The sequence below is a fragment of the Nerophis ophidion genome, linkage group LG23, assembly GCF_033978795.1.
Source record: "Nerophis ophidion isolate RoL-2023_Sa linkage group LG23, RoL_Noph_v1.0, whole genome shotgun sequence".
In the NCBI taxonomy this organism is placed as follows: Eukaryota; Metazoa; Chordata; class Actinopteri; order Syngnathiformes; family Syngnathidae; genus Nerophis; species Nerophis ophidion.
The window spans coordinates 26,589,464-26,610,564 of NC_084633.1; the positions used below are offsets into that span (position 1 = coordinate 26,589,464).

Below are 21,101 nucleotides of genomic sequence, written 5' to 3' on the forward strand. Positions count from 1 at the left end.
GCTGAATTTCGGGAGTCTCACGGAAAATCCGGGAGGGTTGGCAAGTATGATATATATGTATATATATATATATATATATATATATATATATATATATATATATATATATATATATATATATATATATATATATGTATATATATATATATATATGTGTATATATATATATGTATATATATATATATATATGTGTATATATATATATATATATATATATGTATATATATATATATATATATGTGTGTATATATATATATATATATATATGTGTGTATATGGCTTCATCTCGGGCCAAGATGAAGACGCCGGCGGACCGTAGTTTGGACACCGCTGGCTTAAATGCTTCTGTCTTGTCTTTTCTCAGATCCCAGGTGTGAGCTGTGTGGCTTTTACTTCGAGAACCGTAAGGCCTTGGCGAGCCACGCGCGAGCCCACCTCAGGCAGTTTGGGGTGACTGAGTGGTGTGTGAACGGCTCCCCCATCGAGACCCTGGGTGCGTGGATTCGCAGCAGGCCGCAGAAGGTGTTGGAAATGCACCGTAGCTACATGCAGGGCAACCGTCCCACCTCCAAACGGGTGAGCAGACAGTCTGATTAATGTTTACCTCGCCAGGAGGATTTGTCTGCGCGTTTGTTTTTTTGTTACCATATTTTCCAGACTATAAGTCTCACCCACTCAATTTTAGAAGAAACTGTATTTTACACATATTAGCCGCACTGTAAAAACCGCGGTTATAGAGGTTGTGAAATTAATTATTTATACAGAAGTATTTTGTAAATGTTTACCTTAATTGTTTCCAAACAGTGTATGTAACACGGCAGTAAAACGGCTGATCAAACAAAACAGACGTCATTGATGTTTTTATTCATCCTTTATGAATTTTCTACTTTTTTAATAAGGTTCAAGATCTTTATCAGGATTCTTCTTCCTTGTGCTTTGTAAACACTCTGAACAGTTTCTTAACATGGATCATGTTAGGACATTGTTTGATTTCTTTGCTTAATCCATTCCATTATTTTAGCCATTAGTGAAAAAAAATCAAATAGATCCAAGCTGCAGTGATATTGTTATTGTAAGATAGAACACTGAGGAACTAGTTTTCTAGCGTAGTAACACATCGGCATGCTTCGTTATTAGCCGTAGAAGCTAACTACGGAAAGAGATAAGCTAGCTTCTACGTCAACACGAAACGCGTTTGAGTTTGTAATGCACAACACTGTGATAGAACACCATTCTGTACTGAGTGAAAAACATGAACAATTTTATTACAGTATCTGTAAAGTTGTATTTCATGTGTTGTTTGTACACTTATAGCCAGACTGCGTATGTATTGTAGTTGTAATAACACCCGTAGCGTGTTGCGCTTATCATGATCGATGGACAGTTGTCTGTGTGTTACAGCTGGCCAGGGACGTTTTTTCCGGTTTACTTGGGTTAGCACTCCATTTATGTCAAAATAGCTTGGCTTCAAATTCTACATTTTGCAGCTTCGAGTCACTTCCACCTCACTCTGTCTGCTGCAACGTCCCACTCTTCCTTTGTGCTTGCTTGTAGATGCAGCAGTTCATCCTCAGTATATTCAGCTTCAAAAAGATAAGGTTGCCAAGCCTCATTTGTCCAAAAATAGTCTTCTTTGTTGTTTTTACTGAATCTGCCACAAACAAACGTTTTCTATCTGGAAGTAGGAACACACATTGCCGGACGCAGCTATGGAAACATAAATAAATGCACTGAAGAATTAGTTCCGGCATTGATAAAAATGACCAAAAACGGTAAATATTGTACATATTTAATATTGTTATGAAAGTGTCTGTTACTACATTATGTATATATACTTGCAGTGTGTATATGGTACATATTACATATTGTTATGAAGGTATCTGTTACTACATTATATATATACTCGCAGTGTATATTGTACATATTACATATTGTTATGAAGGTGTCTGTTACTGCATTATATATATATAATTGCAGTGTGTATATTGTACATATTACATAATGTTATGAAGGTGTCTGTTACTGCATTATATATATATAATTGCACTGTGTATATTGTACATATACAGAATGTTATGAAGTTGTCTGTTGCTACATTATATATATACTTGCAGTGTGTATATTGCACATATTAAATAATGTTATGAAGGTGTCTGTTACTACATTATATATATATATATATATATATATATATATATATATATATTTATATATATACTCTTGCAGCGTGTATATTGTACATATTACATATTATCATGAAGGTGTCTGTTACTACATTATATATATACTTGCAGTGTGTATATTGTACATATTACATAATGTTATGAAGGTGTCTGTTTCTACATTATATATATACTTGCAATGTGTATATTGTACATATCACATATTGTTATGAAGGTGTCTGTTACTACATTATATATGCAGGGTTTTGAAGTTGTTTTAGATGGTTTTGAAGGCTACATCGGTGACCCACATTACCCGCATCTTTCAAGCGTTTTTTATCATTTAAAAAAACAGCAACCAAAAATGTATATTTGTGGTCTTGTCTCTCATAATGATTGTGAACAATAGGCAAAATTAAAAAAAAAAGGTGAAGTTTTCTATTCAGGCCATAAGCCATTTTCCCAAAGTGACAGAAAAACATTACACAACCTGCAATATCATACATTTAACACTAAATACAAAGCTCCATGCTTTAGGATGCATTATTTAATGTCAGCAATTGCTTTAGGAGAAGATTCACTCCATACTTGGTGGTGGTAAGTTATTAAGGTAGCTCCAGCTGCCCCCCTGGGCTAGACTGACGCTTTTACGGGTGCCACCCCTGCGGAACTAGGTAAACCCCCACCCATGTGCCACCCCTGGGGGTAAAAAAAGTCTGGACACGCCAGCACGGGTCAGCATTACAGACGGTACTAACAGCAGGTGTCGTGGGAGATGAAGCCTGGCGGAGGTCTCTTTTGTGCTTGTTGGTGGAATCGGCGCCACCCACTCAAGTGTTTTTTTCTGTGAGCTGAGCTGCCAGGCTTTGTTTCATTCATCGCGTTGCGACTTTTGGGGGGAGGGGGGTTGCAGACAAACATATGCAGGCCCGTGACCAAACCGAGCTGCCAAGATCATAACCCACCGGGCTGCTCTTCTAACCGACTCGACTGGCTCTCCGTGCCTGTGAACAGGCGCCACACACTCCAACGTGCTGGTGGCCTGACAGACATTGTGCGTCTTGGAACACTTCAGATGCCTTGTCTTGACGGCTTCGCAGATCCACTGACTTTACATCCCACTGCGCAGACAGAAGTGAGCTATTGACTCGATAGTTGCCATAGCAACCAAGGGTGCCTTGCAGCTTATGTTTCATCTTCACATAAATTATGGCGCGCTGTTGATTGAAGAAAACGTTTTTTTTTTTTTTCTTCTCTTCCCTCCTGAATTCCTGGTGCAGTTGCGTCAATGTCACACCTTTTGTTTGAGCTGTGATGTGACACACAATAGAACAGATTACCTGTCAGAGGCTTTGTGCTTCAAATACAGTCGCAGTCCTGCAGTATTGAAAACATGCAAGACACAGGCAACTGTGCACATACATCCTTTTCAACCGTTTAGTTTATACATATTATATTTATATATTATGTATTATATTATATTATATGATTTATATTATTTATTATATATTAATATATTATATATATATATATATTTATAAAAATCTGACCCGTTACCGCCCTGCTTGGCACTCAGCATTAAGGGTTGGAATTGAGGGTTAAATCACCATAAATGATTCCCGGGTGGGGCACCACTGCTGCCCACTGCTCCCCTCACCTCCCAGGGGGTGATCAAGGGTGATGGGTCAAATGCAGAGAATAATTTCGCCATGTGACAATCATTGGTACTTTAACTTTGACTTTATATAGAAAGACATGCACCTGGGGATAGGTTGATTGGCAACACTAAATTGGCCCTAGTGTGTGAATGTGAGTGTGAATGTTGTCTATCTGTGTTGGCCCTGCGATGAGGTGGCGACTTGTCCAGGGTGTACCCCGCCTTCCGCCCGATTGTAGCTGAGATAGGTGCCAGTGCCCCCCGCGACCCCAAAAGGGAATAAGCGGTAGAAAATGGATGGATATATATATATATATATATATAATTATGTTCTCGAGCAGACACATTCTTTTTTCCACATTTCATGGAAAAAAAATAGCCTGTCCACTGCAGAGGTTCTCAAGAGGTTATTACTAAAAATGTGTATCAACTGGTTTTCTTGAAAAACTCCATGGTTAATGCCGTTTAATGTCGATCACAAACGCTGATCCCCTCTTTATTCATTTCTAGTCTTCCTGCTGATAAGCATTTCGCAAATCATTAGTGCAGAGCCACTCCCCCGAGCTAATAATAATCACCTCCGTTGCTGCAGATAAACTGCATTTCTTTGTCTTTTAAGTAGCGTCACTGTATCCCCCAGAAAATTTGTTAGTGAAGGTGGTGGGTGGTGTAAGCATCGGTCTATCTCGGCCTGTGTCCACCTCGTCGCTGCCACCACAGCCTCGGAGGGCAATAGACTACAGACTGCGGTGAAGAAGCCTACAACTTTGGGTTGTGTTTTCCGCTTCATTTGCGGAATGGGCACAGCGTGGCGAAGTTGGTTGAGTGGCTGTGCCAGCAATCTGAGGGTTACTGGTTCAATCCCCACCTTTTACCATCCTAGTCACGTCCGTTGTGTCCTTGGGCAAGACACTTCACCGCCTGATGGGACCTGGTTAGCGCCTTGCATGGCAGCTCCCACCGTCAGTGTGTGAATGTGTGTGTGTGAATGGGCGAATGTGGAAATATTGTCAAAGCGCTTTGGGCTCCTTAAAAAGGGGTAGAAAAGCGCTATACAAGTACAACCCATTTACCAATGGCAATATATGATATATATATATACATATATATATATATATATATATATATATATATATATCAATATTCTTTCCGTAAAGTAAAAACAAAACAGTCCGAGTTACCCAAGATACTAAAATAATGACTTACAAAGTCAAATTAATGACTTACTGTAAGTAAGCGTTTGCAATAAGCGTTTAAAAAAAAAAACAGTAAAAAGTGGGGCCACATGCTGACATATGCTCAACACCATCCATCCATCCATCCATTTTCTGCCGCTTGTCCCTTTTTTGTTCTCTGCTTAATTTATTACAGCATTTGGGAAGCCTGTAGTTTATTTTTATGATGTAAATGTTATATTTTTATCAACATGTGATAGCAGGGACCCTGCCATTTAAAACTAGGCTGCTACATTACTAATGATTAATGTAACTATAGCTGAAAAAATAGTACAAACCCTGTTTCCATATGAGTTGGGAAATTGTGTTAGATGTAAATATAAACGGTATACAATGATTTGCAGATCCTTCTCAACCCGTATTCAATTGAATGCACTACAAAGACAATATATTTGATGTTTAAACTCATAAACTTTTTTTTTTTTGCAAATAATAATTGACTTAGAATTTCATGGCTGCAACACGTGCCAAAATAGTTGGGAAAGGGCATATTCACCACTGTGTTACATCACCTTTTCTTTTAACAACACTCAATAAATGTTTGGGAACTGAGGAAACTAATTGTTGAAGCTTTGAAAGTGGAATTCTTTACCATTCTTGCTTGATGTACAGCTTAAGTTGTTGAACAGTCCGGGGTCTTGTTGTCGTATTTTACACTTCATAATGCTCCACACATTTTCGATGGGAGACAGGTCTGGATTTACTTGCACTTACAGATGTAGCGACCAACTGTAGTTACTGACAGTGGTTTTATGAAGTGTTCCTGAGCCCATGTGGTGATATCATTTACACACAGATTTCGGTTTTTGATGCAGTACCGCCTGAGGGATCAAAGGTCTGTAATATCATCGCTTAGATGCAGTGATTTCTCCAGATTCTCAGAACCTTTTGATGATTTTACGGACCGTAGATGGTAAAATCCCTAAATTCTTTGCAATAGCTCGTTGAGAAATGTTGTTCTAAAACTGTTCGACAATTTGCTTACAAATTGGTGACCTTCACCCCATCCTTGTTTGTGAATTACTTAGCATTTCATGGAAGCTGTTTAATACCCAATCATGGCACCCACCTGTTCCCAATTAGCCTGCACACCTGTGGGATGTTCCAAATAAGTGTTTGATGAGCATTCGTCAACTTTATCAGTATTTATTGCCATCTTTCCCAACTTCTTTGTCACGTGTTGCTGGCATCAAATTCATAAGTTAATGATTATTTGCAAAAAAAAATGTTTATCAGTTTGAACATCAAATATGTTGTCTTTGTAGCATATTCAACTGAATATGGGTTGAAAATGATTTGCAAATCATTTTATTCCGTTTGTATTTACATCTAACACAATTTCCCAAATCACATGGAAACGGGGTTTGTACAATAGCAATAGGAGAGACTATTAATCCTTGAACACCATGGAGTTCATGTAGGCTTTATGATGCATTATTATATCAACTATCAGAGACAGAAACCCTTCATTTAACAGAATGTCCTTTTTTGCTGCTTCGATACAGCTCAATCAACACAGAACAAGGTCATGTGCAATAACTTAGTTTTAACTGTAGGTCAATATTGCTTGTCTTTATCTCAGACAGGACTTTGCTGTCCATAGCACACACACATACACACACACGCACACACAACGCAAAGTGAGGTAACGTTGCGCTAAAAGCTAATTAGCCTTTACCTCAAGGAGTGCGAGCGAGCTGAGCTGCCGCTTATGTTTCTAGAACATCAACGGGCTCATAGTGATGTTACTAATAGTTGACTGGGAGGTGTTTATTATCATTTGGGGAGAGTCCGCTGCCTTACCTGCTAAACACCTTTCTGCTCGCTCCAGATGGGTCCTGGTGAGCGACTTGCATGGCAAGTCCCGCCGTCAGTGTGTGAGTGTGTGTGTGAATGGGCGAATGTTTAAATACTGTCGAAGCGCTTTGGGCTCCTTAAAAAGGGGTAGAAAAGCGCTATACAAGTACAACCCATTCACCAAACACCTTTCTGCTCGCTCCACGTTACATGCGCTCTGAATACACACTGCTGATTGGCTGTTACATGCGCTCTAAATACGCACTGCTGATTGGCTGTTACCGCTCTGCGTGTAACCAATCAGATGGTTCTGTGGGTGGGACAATGCTGGGTGCTGCAGAGACATACTGGCAGAGGCAGACGCAGAACTAAGCAGAGCAGCTTGTTAAGACTTTTTTTTTTTTTTTTTGTTAAGACTTAAGTTTAGGCGGGGGCTCTTTGTTTCTTCCGTCCCTTTTTGGCCGTTCTGACAAGCGGCCATATGGCACTTGAGTGTGCTGTTCCTTGCAAATCTTTCATGGCAGTCTGGACACTCGTATGGTTTTTCACCAGTATGCTTTCGCAGGTGCTCCGCGGCCGCCTTAACAACAAAGCACTGCGGGAAACCCTGAGCGTTATCACTGGAGGACGAGGGGCTAGGAGCGGGCATGTCAATAGTTCAGCTAACCGCAAAGCCCGCTTTAACAACACCCAAGAGGAAGTGAGCGGCTATTGACAGGAAATTAGAGCAGTCTAGAACAGGGGTTCTCCAACTTTTTAGCATAATTTTAGGTATGAAACATTGTGTATAATAAAAGGGAATACGAAACTAGTTTAAATATTGTTTTCATATTGTTTTACTGTCAAAAGCACGCACCATAAAAAAAACTTACGGTTGATACTTGTGATCGGTATGAGTATTGGTATCGGCCGATATCACTCCTGGCTGATCGGAATCGGCAACATAAACTCCTCTACTAAAAAGCTTTAAAGGGAACTGCGCTTTTTTATTTTTTTATTTTGCCTATCTTTCACAATCATTATAAGAGAAAAGAATGCATGTCTTTTTTTTTCTTTTTTTACAATTTTAAAGATGATAAAAAACACTTAGAAGATGCAGTAAAAGGAAGTCACTGTTGTAGCCTTCAAAGCCTTTAAAACATCTTCAAAACCCTCCATCAAACATTTTAAATACACACTGCAAGTATATATATTATGTAGTAACAGACACCTTCATAACAATATGTAATATGTACAATATACACACCAAGTATATAAATCAAATCAAATAAAATCAAATTTATTTATAAAGCACATTTAAAATTTACCACAGGGGTAACCAAAGTGCTCAAAGTGCTGTACAATGGACAGGTTAAAAGATAATACAAAGACCAAGCAAACAACACAACACAAACAGAACATGATAAAAAATAAATAAATACAACATAAAAACAGGTTCACAGCAGGTGTATAAGGGGGCGCTATTGCAGGATGGATATCACTTAGTGTTAAAAGCCAAGGAATAAAAGTATGTTTTTAAGAGAGATTTAAAAACAGGAAGAGAGGAGGCTTGTCTAACACTCAGAGGTAGGTCGTTCCAGAGCTTGGGAGCAGCAGTAGCGAAAGCTCTGTCACCTCTAAGCTTCAGCTATATATATATAATGTAGTAACTGACACCTTCATAACAATATGTAATATGTACAATATACACACTGCAAATGTATATATATTGTAGTAACTGACACCTTCATAACAATATGTAATATATACAATATATACACTGCAAGTAAATATATATAATGTAGTAACAGACACCTTCATAACAATAACTTACTCAATGGCTTTGGTTAGAGTGTCCGCCCTGAAATCGGTAGGTCGTGAGTTCAAACCCCGACCGAGTCATACCGAAGACTATAAAAATGGGACCCATTACTTCCCTGCTTGGCACTTAGCATCAAGGGTTGGAATTGGGGGTTAAATCACCAAAAATGATTCCCGGGCAGAGCCACCGCTGCTGCTCACTGCTCCCCTCACCTCCCAGGGGGTGATCAAGGGTGATGGGTCAAATGCAGGGAATAATTTAACCACACCTAGTGTGTGTGTGACAATCATTGGTACTTTTAACATATATATATATATATATATATATATATATATATATATATATATGATAAATGGGTTGTACTTGTATAGCACTTTTCTACCTTCAAGGTACTCAAAGCGCTTTTGACACTACTTCCACATTTACCCATTCACACACTAATGGAGGGAGCTGCCATGCAAGGCGCTAACCAGCACCCATCAGGAGCAAGGGTGAAGTGTCTTGTTCAGGACACAACGGACGTGACAAGGTTGGTACTAGGTGGGGATTGAAAAAGGGACCCTCCAGTTGCGCACGGCCACTCTCCCACTGTGCCACGCCGTCCCAAATATATGTATGTAAATATATATATATATATATATATATATATATATATATATATATATATATATATATATATATATATATATATGTATATATATATATATGTATATATATATATATATATATATATATATAGATAGATAGATATAAAATCTCCTGATGATTGAGGGAACCCCTCATCAAACAGTTCTGTAGAGAAGAAGTAGGCCTTTTGATTTTTTTTCCCCACACATACATATATTGCGCTCTACCATGGTAAAGCACTATTCTCTGGATAATCTAATTAAGACATATATATATATATATATATATATATATATATATATATATATATATATATGTATATATAAAATCTCCTGATGATTGAGGGAACCCCTCTTGAAACAGTTCTGTAGAGAATAATTTCACCACACCTAGTGTGTGTGTGACAATCATTGGTACTTATATATATATATATATATATATATATATATATATATATATATATATATATTATTATTATTATTTAAACCCCCATTATTTACTTTTTTCTTTAAATTGATCTCAACTCTGTACACTGCTGCTGGAAATTTAATTTTCCTGAAGGAACTCTCCTGAAGGAATCAATAAAGTACTATCTATCTATCTATCTATCTATCTATATATATATATATATATATATATATATATACACAAGTGAGAGCAAAAAGTATTTGATCCCTTGCTGATTTTGTTGGTTTGCCCACTAATGATCATTCTACACTTTTAATGGTAAATGTATTCTAACATGGAGAGACAGAATATCAAAACGAAAATCCAGGACATACCTTTCAAGAATATATTTTAATTAATTTGTATTTCATTGAGGGAAATAAGTATTTGATCCCTCTAGACAAAAGCAGTTAATACTTGGTGGCAAAGCCTTTGTTTGCAAGCACAGCGGTCAGATGTTTGTGGTAGTTAACCACAAGGTTAGCACACATATCAGGGGGAATTTTGGCCCACTCTTCTTTGCAGATCCTCTCGAGATCATTCAGGTTGGTGGGCTGTCGCTTGGCAACTCGGACCTTCAGCTCCCTCCATAGATTTTCAATAGGATTGAGGTCCGGCGACTGGCTGGGCCACTCCATGGCCTTAATATGGTTCTTCTTGAGCCACTCCTTTGTTGCCTTTGCTGTATGCTTTGGATCGTTGTCATGTTGGAAGACCCAACCACGGCCCATTTTCAGCTTCCTGGCAGAGGGGAGGAGGTTGTCCCTCAAGACTGCTCGGTACATGGCTCCATCCATCTTCCCACTGATGCGGTGTAGTAGCCCTGTGCCCTTGGCAGAGAAACACCCCCAAAACATAATGCTTCCACCTCCATGCTTGATGGTGGGCACAGTGTTCTTTGGGTCATAGGCAGCATTTTCTTTCTCCACACACGACGTGTAGAGTTTAGGCCAAATAGTTCAATTTTGGTCTCGTCTGACCATAGAACCTTCTCCCAATCACTTTGTGCATCTTTGAGGTGATCATTGGCATACTTTAGGCGGGCCTCCACATGTGCCTTCTTAAGCAGGGGTACTTTTCGGGCACTGCAGGATTTTAACCCATTCCGTCGCAAAGTGTTGCCAACTGTTTTCCTGGTGACTGTGGTCCCAGCTGCCTTGAGGTCATTCACTAACTCGTGCTGAGTGGTTGCAGGACGATTTCTCACAGGTCTCATGATCATTGCAACCCCACGAGGTGAAATCTTCTGTGGAGCACCAGATCGAGGTCTGTTGATGGTCATGTTATACTTTTTAAATGTTCTAACAGTTGCACCAATGGTTGTTACTTTGATTCCCAGCATCTAGCTAATGTTTTTGTAGCCCATTCAAGATTTGTGCAGGTCAACAATCCTGTCTCTGAGGTCCTGAGAGAGTTCTTTTGTCTTACCCATGTTGGAGAGCTTGGAATCTGTCTGAGTCTCTGATCAGGTGTCTTTTACACAGGTGATTAGTTAGAAGAGGTGTCTTCAATTCAGTCTTCAATTCCCAAGTTGATTGGGAGTGTCTAACTGCTCTGTGAAAGCCAGAAATCCTAATGCACACTAGGGGATAAAATACTTTTTTCCCTCAATGAAATACAAATCAATTAAAATATATTCCTTAAAGTTATTTTCTGGATTTCCTTTTTAATATTCTATCTCACCATGTTTAAATACATCTACCATTAAAAATATAGAATGATCATGTCTTTATTAGTGGGCAAACCAACAAAATCAGCAAGGGATCAAATACTTTTTACTCTCACTATATATATATGCATATATATATATATATATATATTAGGGCTGGGCAACGATTACATTTTTTAATTGAAGTTAATCGCACTATTTCTCCGATTAATCGCGATTAACTGCATTTTATACGCAAAGCCCAATAATGAATTCAAAAGTAGAGTGTGGTGCACCTTTATTGGAATATTCTCCCACATGAACAAAAGGGCCAAAACATTTGTTGTGCAAACACAATTTAAATCAGTCCTTGTTAAACAGTAGCAGTTAAATAGCATATTTTATGAAAATCAACTCAAAAAATGTAAATACAAACATTTAAGCTTATTGCCACTGCCAGGGTATTTAAGTTATCCTGTTTGTTATGGAAAATAAATATAATCTACATACAAATCTCTGAGCCACAATCATAACATCTGAACAGGCAATTTCTGAGGTAACAGCAGAAACATTTTTTTTTATCAGGGATCTTATGTTTAAAAAACCTATATTATAGGTAGTGGGCTGTTTTAGGGAATATTTGATCCAATTATCTGTAGTAGCAATATTAATAATGTTGTGTTTATTCTGCGTAGTGCACTTAAAATAATTATGACCATATCTAGGAATTGATATGATGGGAATTTTTCGATTGTTTGCTTTGTGCTTTGATAAACTGAACGCATCATATATATGGTACTACATTGTGATGTTATGAGCCAGGGAAAAAAAGAACTACCCTACCCAGCATGCAACAGGAGTGACGAGCATGCGCGGTAGCCCGGTAAAGGTTGTGTGTCGCCATGACGGCATCTTGTATGTTGTGATATGCACGCTCTGAAAGTAAACGTTAAGAACTCAGCCAACACTCCTCGTCTGCATTATTGATAAATAGACAGACAACACATATACTCCGCTGCTTCACAGGCCGCTGGATGTAGCCGGCAAAGTATTCCCATGCTAGCTAGCCGGTCTAGCAAGCACGCGTCTATCAGTCCAAAACGGCCCGATCATCCACATTCAGAATTGTCTGGCGGTCGTAAGTTATCCCGGAGTGACCACGCTGTAAGCCAGCCATGAAATTTGCAGAATTGTCCGGTATTTTTGCCAAATGTTTCATCTTTACCAAGAGCTCCTCGATGCCGAAGCCCGTCCGGGCGACGCCATCTTGTTAAGAAAAGGCGTTGACAAAATAAAAGCATGTAAACAACATACGCAAATGCGCGTTAAAATAATTGTCGGCGTTAATAGATTGATGAATTAACTCGTAATTAACGCATTAATTTGCCCACCCCTAATATATATATATATATATATATATATATATATATATATATATATATATAAATGATAAATGGGTTGTACTTGTGTAGCACTTTTCTACCTTCAAGGTACTCATGAAACAGTTCTGTAGAGAAGAAGTAGGCCTTTGATTTTTTTTCCCACACATACATATATTGCGCTCTACCACGGTATCGAGCACTATTCTCTGGATAATCTAATTAAGACATATATATATATATGTATGTATGTATATATATATATATATATATATATATATATATATATATATATATATATATATATATATATATACTGTAGTAACAGACAACTTCATAACAATATGTAATAAGTTTTATATACACAGTGCAAGTAGATATATACAATGTAGTAACAGACACCTTCATAACACTATGTAATATGTACAATATACACACTCCAACTCCTTTCTGAGCTACCAACATGGCGGAGGAGTTTGCGTGTCTCTATGATCCTAGGAGGTATGTTGTCCGGGGGCTTCCATGCCCCCTGGTAGGAACTCCCAAGACAAACAGGTCCTAGTTGAGGGATCACACAAAGAGCTGCTCAAAAACCTTTATGAAGAACAAGCCTGCACTGTCCCAAATCCGACTTTGCTAACTGAACAGTGCTGCATTACTTTAAGGAAATGTGGCGCTTTCTTTCTTTCTTTGGGTTGCCTCGTGTGAATTGATTTGTTCCTCCTTTCCTCCAAGGTTGCTCAAGGTATAACTGAGCGTCTCCATGTGTTGCAGAAGAGCAGCTCACCTCTCCCTGCGTCGACGGATCCAGATCATCGCTTCCCCATCTCGCCGCAGAAGGCCTCCTCTTCGTCGTCCACGTCCTCCCCCCAGTGGTCTTCAGCTTTGGCGGTCAACCTGGTGCGGCCGCTGAGCCGCGAGCTCGGCCAGGGTTCTTCAGAGACCACAGAAGAGGAAGCGAGCCCCGGCCTCGGGGCCACTCACGCCGGGCCTGTCAGCAGCAGTCCCAACCCCTCGCACCTCGCCATTGGCCTCCCACTTCAAGCACAGGTGGCTCGCAGCGAGCTCAACGTTCGTCTGCCCAGAGGTACGTCAACTTTCACTATATCGCAGATTTGATTCTTATATACTTGTTAGTATGACACTTAGGGCTGCATACCCAACGGTTCTCGCAAAATCCATGTTTCAGTACCTGTGCACGCCCGGCTCTTGACCGTATCTTTGCACATCGACACTAGGTAGTCACTCAAGCAGCACTGAGAGCGAAATCAGCCGAACTCCCTCTAGGAAATATTGTAATTTTCAATGCCAGCAAAGAAATGGACTCAAAAAAACGCTCAACGTAAGTAAGGAAGGCTCAACCTTTTCAAAAATGCATTCACTTGATGCTAATATATGTTGGCTCTGCTATTGACGTGCTACTGATTAGCATTAGCGATTTTACATGGCGATTTAAGCACCTCCAGGTTTGTTAATGAAAACTGAAACTAAAATGTGTGATACAATTAAACAGCCGGTGCCTGAGAAGTACAACACTTACAGTATAAACACTTTTTAGGGCGCAACAAAAACAAAACAACATACCATAAAACAGTGGAGTCTAAACTTTTTGACTTTTTGCTGGGTCAAAAGTATACATACAACAATGTTAAGATTTGGTTACATGTCCCTTGGCAAGTTTCACTGCAATAAGGCGCTTTTGGTAGCCATCCACAAGTTTATGGCTAAATTTTTGACCACTCCTCTTGATAAAATTGGTGCAGTTCAGCTAAATGTGTTGGTTTTCTGACATGGACTTGTTTCTTCAGCATTGTCCGCACGTTTAAGTCAGGACTTTGGGAAGGCCATTCTAAAACCTTCATTGTAGCCTGATTTAGCCATTCCTTTTCCACTTTTGAGGTGTGTGTGTGGTCATTGTGTTTGTTGGAATACCCAACTGTGCCCAAGACCTGACCTCCAGGCTGATGATTTTAGGTTATCCTGAAGATTTAGAGGTAATCCTCCTTTTTCATTGTCCCATTTACTCTCTGTAAAGCACCAGTTCCATTGGCAGCAAAAAAGGTCCATAGCATAATACTACCACCACCATGCTTGACGGTAGGTGTGGTGTTCCTGGGTTTAAAGACCTCACCTTTTCTCCTCCAAACATCCATCCATCCATCCATTTTCTACCGCTTATTCCCTTTTGGGGTCACGGGGGGCGCTTATTGCTGGGTATTGTGGCCAAACAACTCAATTTTTGTTTCATCTGACATCACATGGACAAAGAAAAGGATCTTCTGGAGGAAAGTTCTGTTTGGAGTTTGCATGTTCTCCCCGTGACTGCGTGGGTTCCCTCCGGGTACTCCGGCTTTCTCCCACATCCAAAGACATGCACCTGGGGATAGGTTGATTGGCAACACTAAATTGGCCCTAGTGTGTGAATGTGAGTGTGAATGTTGTTTGTCCATCTGTGTTGGCTCTGTGATGAGAGGCGACTTGTCCAGGGTGTACACCGCCTTCCGGCGGAATTCAGCTTAGATAGGCTCCAGCACCCCCCACGACCCCAAAAGGGACAAGCGGTAGAAAATGGATGGATGGATATAATTCTTATAATGAAGACAACACATTAACTAAGTGTTTATATTAGCTGTATTAGCCTACTATAAAAAATGACTTTAAAAGTCTTATATAAGTGTTATATTGAATGCAACACACGATGTAAGTGTCTGTATTAGTTGTATCAGATGACTTATCAAAATGGCTTTAAAAGTCTTATTTAAGTGTTATAATGAAGACAACACATAATGTAAGTCTCTGTATTAGCAAAATTAGCTTACTATCAAAATGACTATAAAAGTTTTCTTTAAGTGTTATAATGAAGGCAAACATGGTGCAAGTGTCTATATTAGCTATATTACCCTACTATTAAAACGACTTTAAAAGTCTTATATAATTGTTATAATGAAGACAACACGTGATGTGTCTATATTAGTTGTATGAACCTACTATCAAAATGACTTTGAAAGTCTTATATAATTGTTATAATAAATGCAACATATGATGTGTCTATATTAGCCTACTATCAAAAGAACTTTAAAAGTCTTATATAAGTGTTATAATGAAGACAACACATGATGTAAGTGTCTATATTAGATATATTAGCCTACTATCAAAATGACTGAGTCGCAGGCTGATGCAAATCTCTGTTGACAGAAATGTTGAAATGTAATATTTCCTTCTACACATTTATACAACATTGGAAAGCATTGGTAAAACTTCTCAGAGTGTGAGATAACTCCTGGACATTGCTGTCTTAGAATGGCCAAAGGTATAGATGTGTGTGTGTCCAAGTTAAAGGAAACGGCAGGCTTTCATCTTCTAATGTGCCGTGGCCTATTATCTAATTTCACCTATTTGGGTTAAAAATATTTTTTGCAATTTAATAATTATAGTCTACAAATTATGTGTTGTTGTTGTTGGGTGTCGGTGCTGTCTAGAGCCATGCAGAGTAACCGTATAGTACTCTTCCATATCAGTAGGTGGCAGCCGGTAGCTAACTGCTTTGTAGATGTCAGAAACAGCGGGAGGCAATGTGCTGGCAAAAAGGTGTCTAATGCTTAAACCAAAAATATACAAAAGGTGACCGCCCCTAAGAAAAGCCATTGAAGCTTAGGGAAGGCTATGGCGAACGAAACTAAAACTGAACTGGCTAGAAAGTAAACAAAAACAGAATGCTGGACAACAGCAAAGACTTACTGTGGAGCAAAGACGGCGCCCACAATGTACATCCGAACATGACATGACAATCAACAATGTCCCCATTAAGAAGGATAAAAACAACCAAAATATTCTTGATTGCTAAAACAAAGTAGATGCGGGAAATATCTCTCAAAGGAAGACAAGAAACTGTGACAGGATAATACCACAAATAGAGAAAAGGCCATCAAAATAGGAGTGCAAGACAAAGACTAAAACACTACACACAGGAAAACAGCAAAAAACTCTAAATAAGTCAGGGTGTGATGTGACAGGTGGTGACACTACACATACTTTGAGACAAGACCTATAGTGATGCATGCTTGTTATGGTTTAAAGTCATATCCAACAATTGCGACAACAACTATACTGTCCACTGAGTTTCGTTTTTTAATGATTCCTGCTGGTGGTGTGCCACCGGATTTTTTTCAACACAAGAAATGTGCCTTTGCTTAAAAAAAGGTTAAAAAACACTGTTCTAATGGATTTAATAAAATCTTTGCAAGCTGGGTAATGTTTGCTGTGGTCTGGAACAACATGGCACGCAAACAATTATCAGAAATGCAGCCAATATTACGTACAGACAATGTGTCATGATACATGCAAATAGGGCTGGGCGATATGGCTTTTTTTAATATCTTTATATTTTTTGGCCATGTCACGATACACGATATATATCTCCATATTTTGCCTTAGCCTCGAATGAACACTTGATGCATGTAATCACAGTAGTATGATGATTCTATGTGTCTACATTCAAACATTCTTCTTCATACTGCATTAATATATGATCATTTTAAACTTTCATCCAGAGAGGGGAATTACAACTAAGTCAATTGACCAAAACTGTATTTATTAAGCAGTGGAACAAACATTCATGTAATTTCAAACCAGAAAGTGCAAGATTGTCAGAGACATTTTACAACAAGCTATTAGTGCACTTTTGTGCATGATGTCACTAAGATGACATATCAAAACAACACTAAATTAAAGTGCACTTTTTGTACAGAACGCCACTACAATAGTTTAAAACCAATAAAGTGCCCTTTTGTGCATGATGTCACACAAGATATTGTTAAGCCTTGAGCTGGGATTTGACCCCAGGATGCAGAGACGGTAGGCAAGGTTGAATCACAAAAATAGATAGTCTTTAATAAGTACAAAAAGGGATAACTCAAGGCCATGGGGCAAAAGTGCTCTCCATGGAAAGAACTAAACAGAAGGGGAACTCTAGGTGGTCAGCAAAAGGTTCCAACGAAAACTTCTCTCAATTACTGTGGAACTAAGGAACAAAAACACCAGAAGTCAGGAATGATGATAAAAAGAGAAAGCATGTACCGAGTATCTTGGATGCAAGTCAGGCATGAGCGAGTGTAGAGCACAGGTGTCAAAAAATTAACCGGCGAGGAGCAGCTGGCTGTGAAGAACTTATATAGTCCCGGGGAGTGAGTAGTTGCAAGTGTGCCTCGTTGGAACTAATGGATAGAGGAGAATTAACACAAAAGCAATATGGAGAAAACAGGAAAATAACAAATACACAACAGATATCTCAATATCTGTCAAATACAAATGAGCTGCATAATAGGAAATCAAATCACTGTGTGGTAGGTTACAGCGGACGTTATCTCCTTATGTTGTTCACTATTTTTTTCACACAGTGTTGATTTTGAAATGTTTGCCTCGGCATTTTGTTGGTGTGGCACCGAATGGAGATGTTGACATGCAGAGTTTCAAGCATTCCTCATTTTCTAGCAGGTGACTTTTCAAATGATGCTACATACAAGCTGTAATGCTACTTTTTGCAGCAACGCTTTTGCCCCACACTTGACAAATTACAGTTGTCTATTCGACATATTCCCACTTGAAGCCAAACAACTGCCAGGCAATAGACCCCTGCTGTTTTTCTTGGGAATTAATTCTTCCCAGATTCGCACCTTCTTTCTCTCGTATTACCACTCGCACCGCAGATAACGTTACCCATGCTGCTACCTTTCTGCTCAGCGAGGGTGTATACATATGTGACGTACGTAATAAGGTGTGCTTGTTGTCTGTGAGAAGGAGAGACAAGAAAGAGTGAGAAGAGCCTTTAGTGTAATGCCGGCAGCTAAAAGCAACTGCGTGAGAACGTATACTCGAATATCACGATATAGTCATTTTCTATATCGCACAAAGACAAACCCGCGATAAATTGAGTATATCGATATATCGCCCACCCATACATGCAAATATAAATTAAATACACAGAGGACATAAATAAAGGAAATTAAATGAACTCAAATATAGCTACAAAAGGAGGCATAATGATACAATATGTACATACAGCCAGCCTAAATAGCATGTTATCATTGATTAGCTTGCAGTCATTCACTGACCAAATATGCCTGATTAACACTCCACACAAGTCAATAACATCAATAAAAGCTGACCTTTGTTTGCACAGCATAAAATGTTTGGTGGACAAAATGAGACAAAGAAGGAGTGGCATAAAACACGTCTTACTGTGGCAGCCTCGGAGAAAGTTGTACAAACTGTACATGTAAACAAATCACTACTGCCGAAATTAGTAGGACAAAACGGCATTCCCCAAATACTCCCATCGGTGAAGCATAAACACAGACCTTTTAAACAGTGGACCTTCTAAAAATTAGGGAGGTTTGTGTCTTGTTTGTCCTCCTACAGAAATCAAATTAAGGCAACAAATATATATTTTCCCACCATCTTTTTCCATTTTTAAAATTTTTTAGAAGGCCGCAGTGTTTTTGACAAAGACTGTGACCAGGGTGGTAACTGTGTCCCCGACTGTTTGTATGTCGTGTGTAGTGTGTTGTTGTTGTTATTGTTCTTTGCAACTTTGTAATGGCCATAGAGGTCCATCGATGTGTGTGTGTGTGTGTTTGTGTGTGTGTGTGTGTGTGTGTGTGCGTGTGTGTGTGTGTGTGTGTGTGTGTGTGTGTTTATTAATATATATATATATATATATATATACATATATATATATATATATATATATATATATATAAAATAAATATTACACAATTAACTTGTGCTCAGCTGGGAAAAGAAGTGTATATATACTCATGTCATCCATTTACCTAATATTATGAACTGTTACAGGCGTATTCAATAATCATGCTAATATTAAAAATGTAACTTAATAGAATTTGGGGATATAAAAGGCATCCGGTGCTATCAGAGCGGGCGGAAGCGGAAATTGACGTCGCACACCACCTGGGGCACCTATCAGCCACAGCGTTTTTCCTACTTCATGGAAGGAGCCCCATATTTTAGACCGTTTTGTGGACTTACCAATTGGCCTGTGGAGAACTGGGACGAACAGAGACTTACCAGGAAGACTTTGAGTTGGATGCGCGGTACCGTGAGTACGCTGCGGCTTCCAAACATTTGATCGCGCTTGGCCGTACGTGCGTGCCGCTATGCGCATGTCACGTATGTAACTTTAGGGACTTTGAGGGAAAATATGTGCCGTATTAACTTTGGGAAGGTGATCTGCACTTGGGGCTGTGAGACTGAGTGTGTTGTGCAGGATTTGTATTGGTGGGTTATATGGACGGGAGAGGGGAGGGTTTTGTTATGCGGGATTCATTTGTGACAAAATAAATATAAGCATACTTGCCAACCTTCACAAATTTTCCGGGAGACCCACGAATTTCAGTGCCTGTCCCGAAAATCTCCCGGGACAACCATTCTCCCAAATTTCTCCCGATTTCCAGCAGGACCTGAGTAAGGACAGCCTGTCGTCACGTCCACTTTTCTGCCATATGAACAGCAGTCACATTATAACATCTCAGGCTTCTGGAGAGTGCACAACTGCACACACACCAAGAATGAGACTATTATATATGTCTCCTTTATCCATAGGTTTCTCTACCACCCATAAAGTAAGCAGGCACGGAGCTATTTCTCAGCCTGTGTTTATTTCAGCCGGCATGTTAATACACTGACACACAACATCCGGAATCTCATCATGCATTGCTTCAAAACTACGACAAGTAGCAATGTCCAAAAAAAAGAGTGACAGAGAATAGAACGAGAATGGACAATTGAACCCTAAACTCACTCCTTTCCTGCAAATTAAATGTCGCAAATGCTGCCCATACCTATGCTCGTTCAAAGGCTTTGCTACTGGCTGCAAAGCATTGCACTTACAAATACAAACCCTGTTTCCATATGAGTTGGGAAATTGTGTTAGAAATAAATATAAACGGAATACAATGATTTGCAAATCCTTTTCAACCCATCTTCAGTTGGGTATGCTACAAAGACAACATACTTGATGTTCAAACTTATAAGCTTTATTTTTTTTTTACAAATAATAATTAACTTAGAATTTCATGGCTGCAACACGTGCCAAACTAGTTGGGAAAGGGCATGTTCACCTCTGTGTTACATCACCTTTTCTTTTAACAACACTCAATAAACGTTTGGGAACTGAGGAAACTATTTGTTGAAGCTTTGAAAGTGGAATTCTTTCTCATTCTTGTTTTATGTAGAGCTTTAGTCGTTCAACAGACTACGTACGTCGTATTTTACGCTGTCGTATTTTACGCTTCATAATGCACCACACATTTTCGATGGGAGACAGGTCTGCA

The 21,101-nt window shown here is 39.1% G+C and overlaps 1 protein-coding gene across 5 annotated transcripts in view; it reads left to right on the top strand.

Moving 5' to 3' along the window:
- wizb (WIZ zinc finger b) overlaps positions 1-21,101 on the top strand; it is a 170,719-nt gene that overhangs the window by 101,462 nt on the left and 48,156 nt on the right. For all 5 annotated transcript variants that reach the window (XM_061885421.1, XM_061885422.1, XM_061885424.1 and 2 more), the window contains 2 exons: positions 365-576; positions 13,528-13,840. In XM_061885421.1, coding sequence (XP_061741405.1) covers positions 365-576; positions 13,528-13,840 — 525 coding nt within the window. The remainder of the gene's footprint in view (positions 1-364; positions 577-13,527; positions 13,841-21,101) is intronic.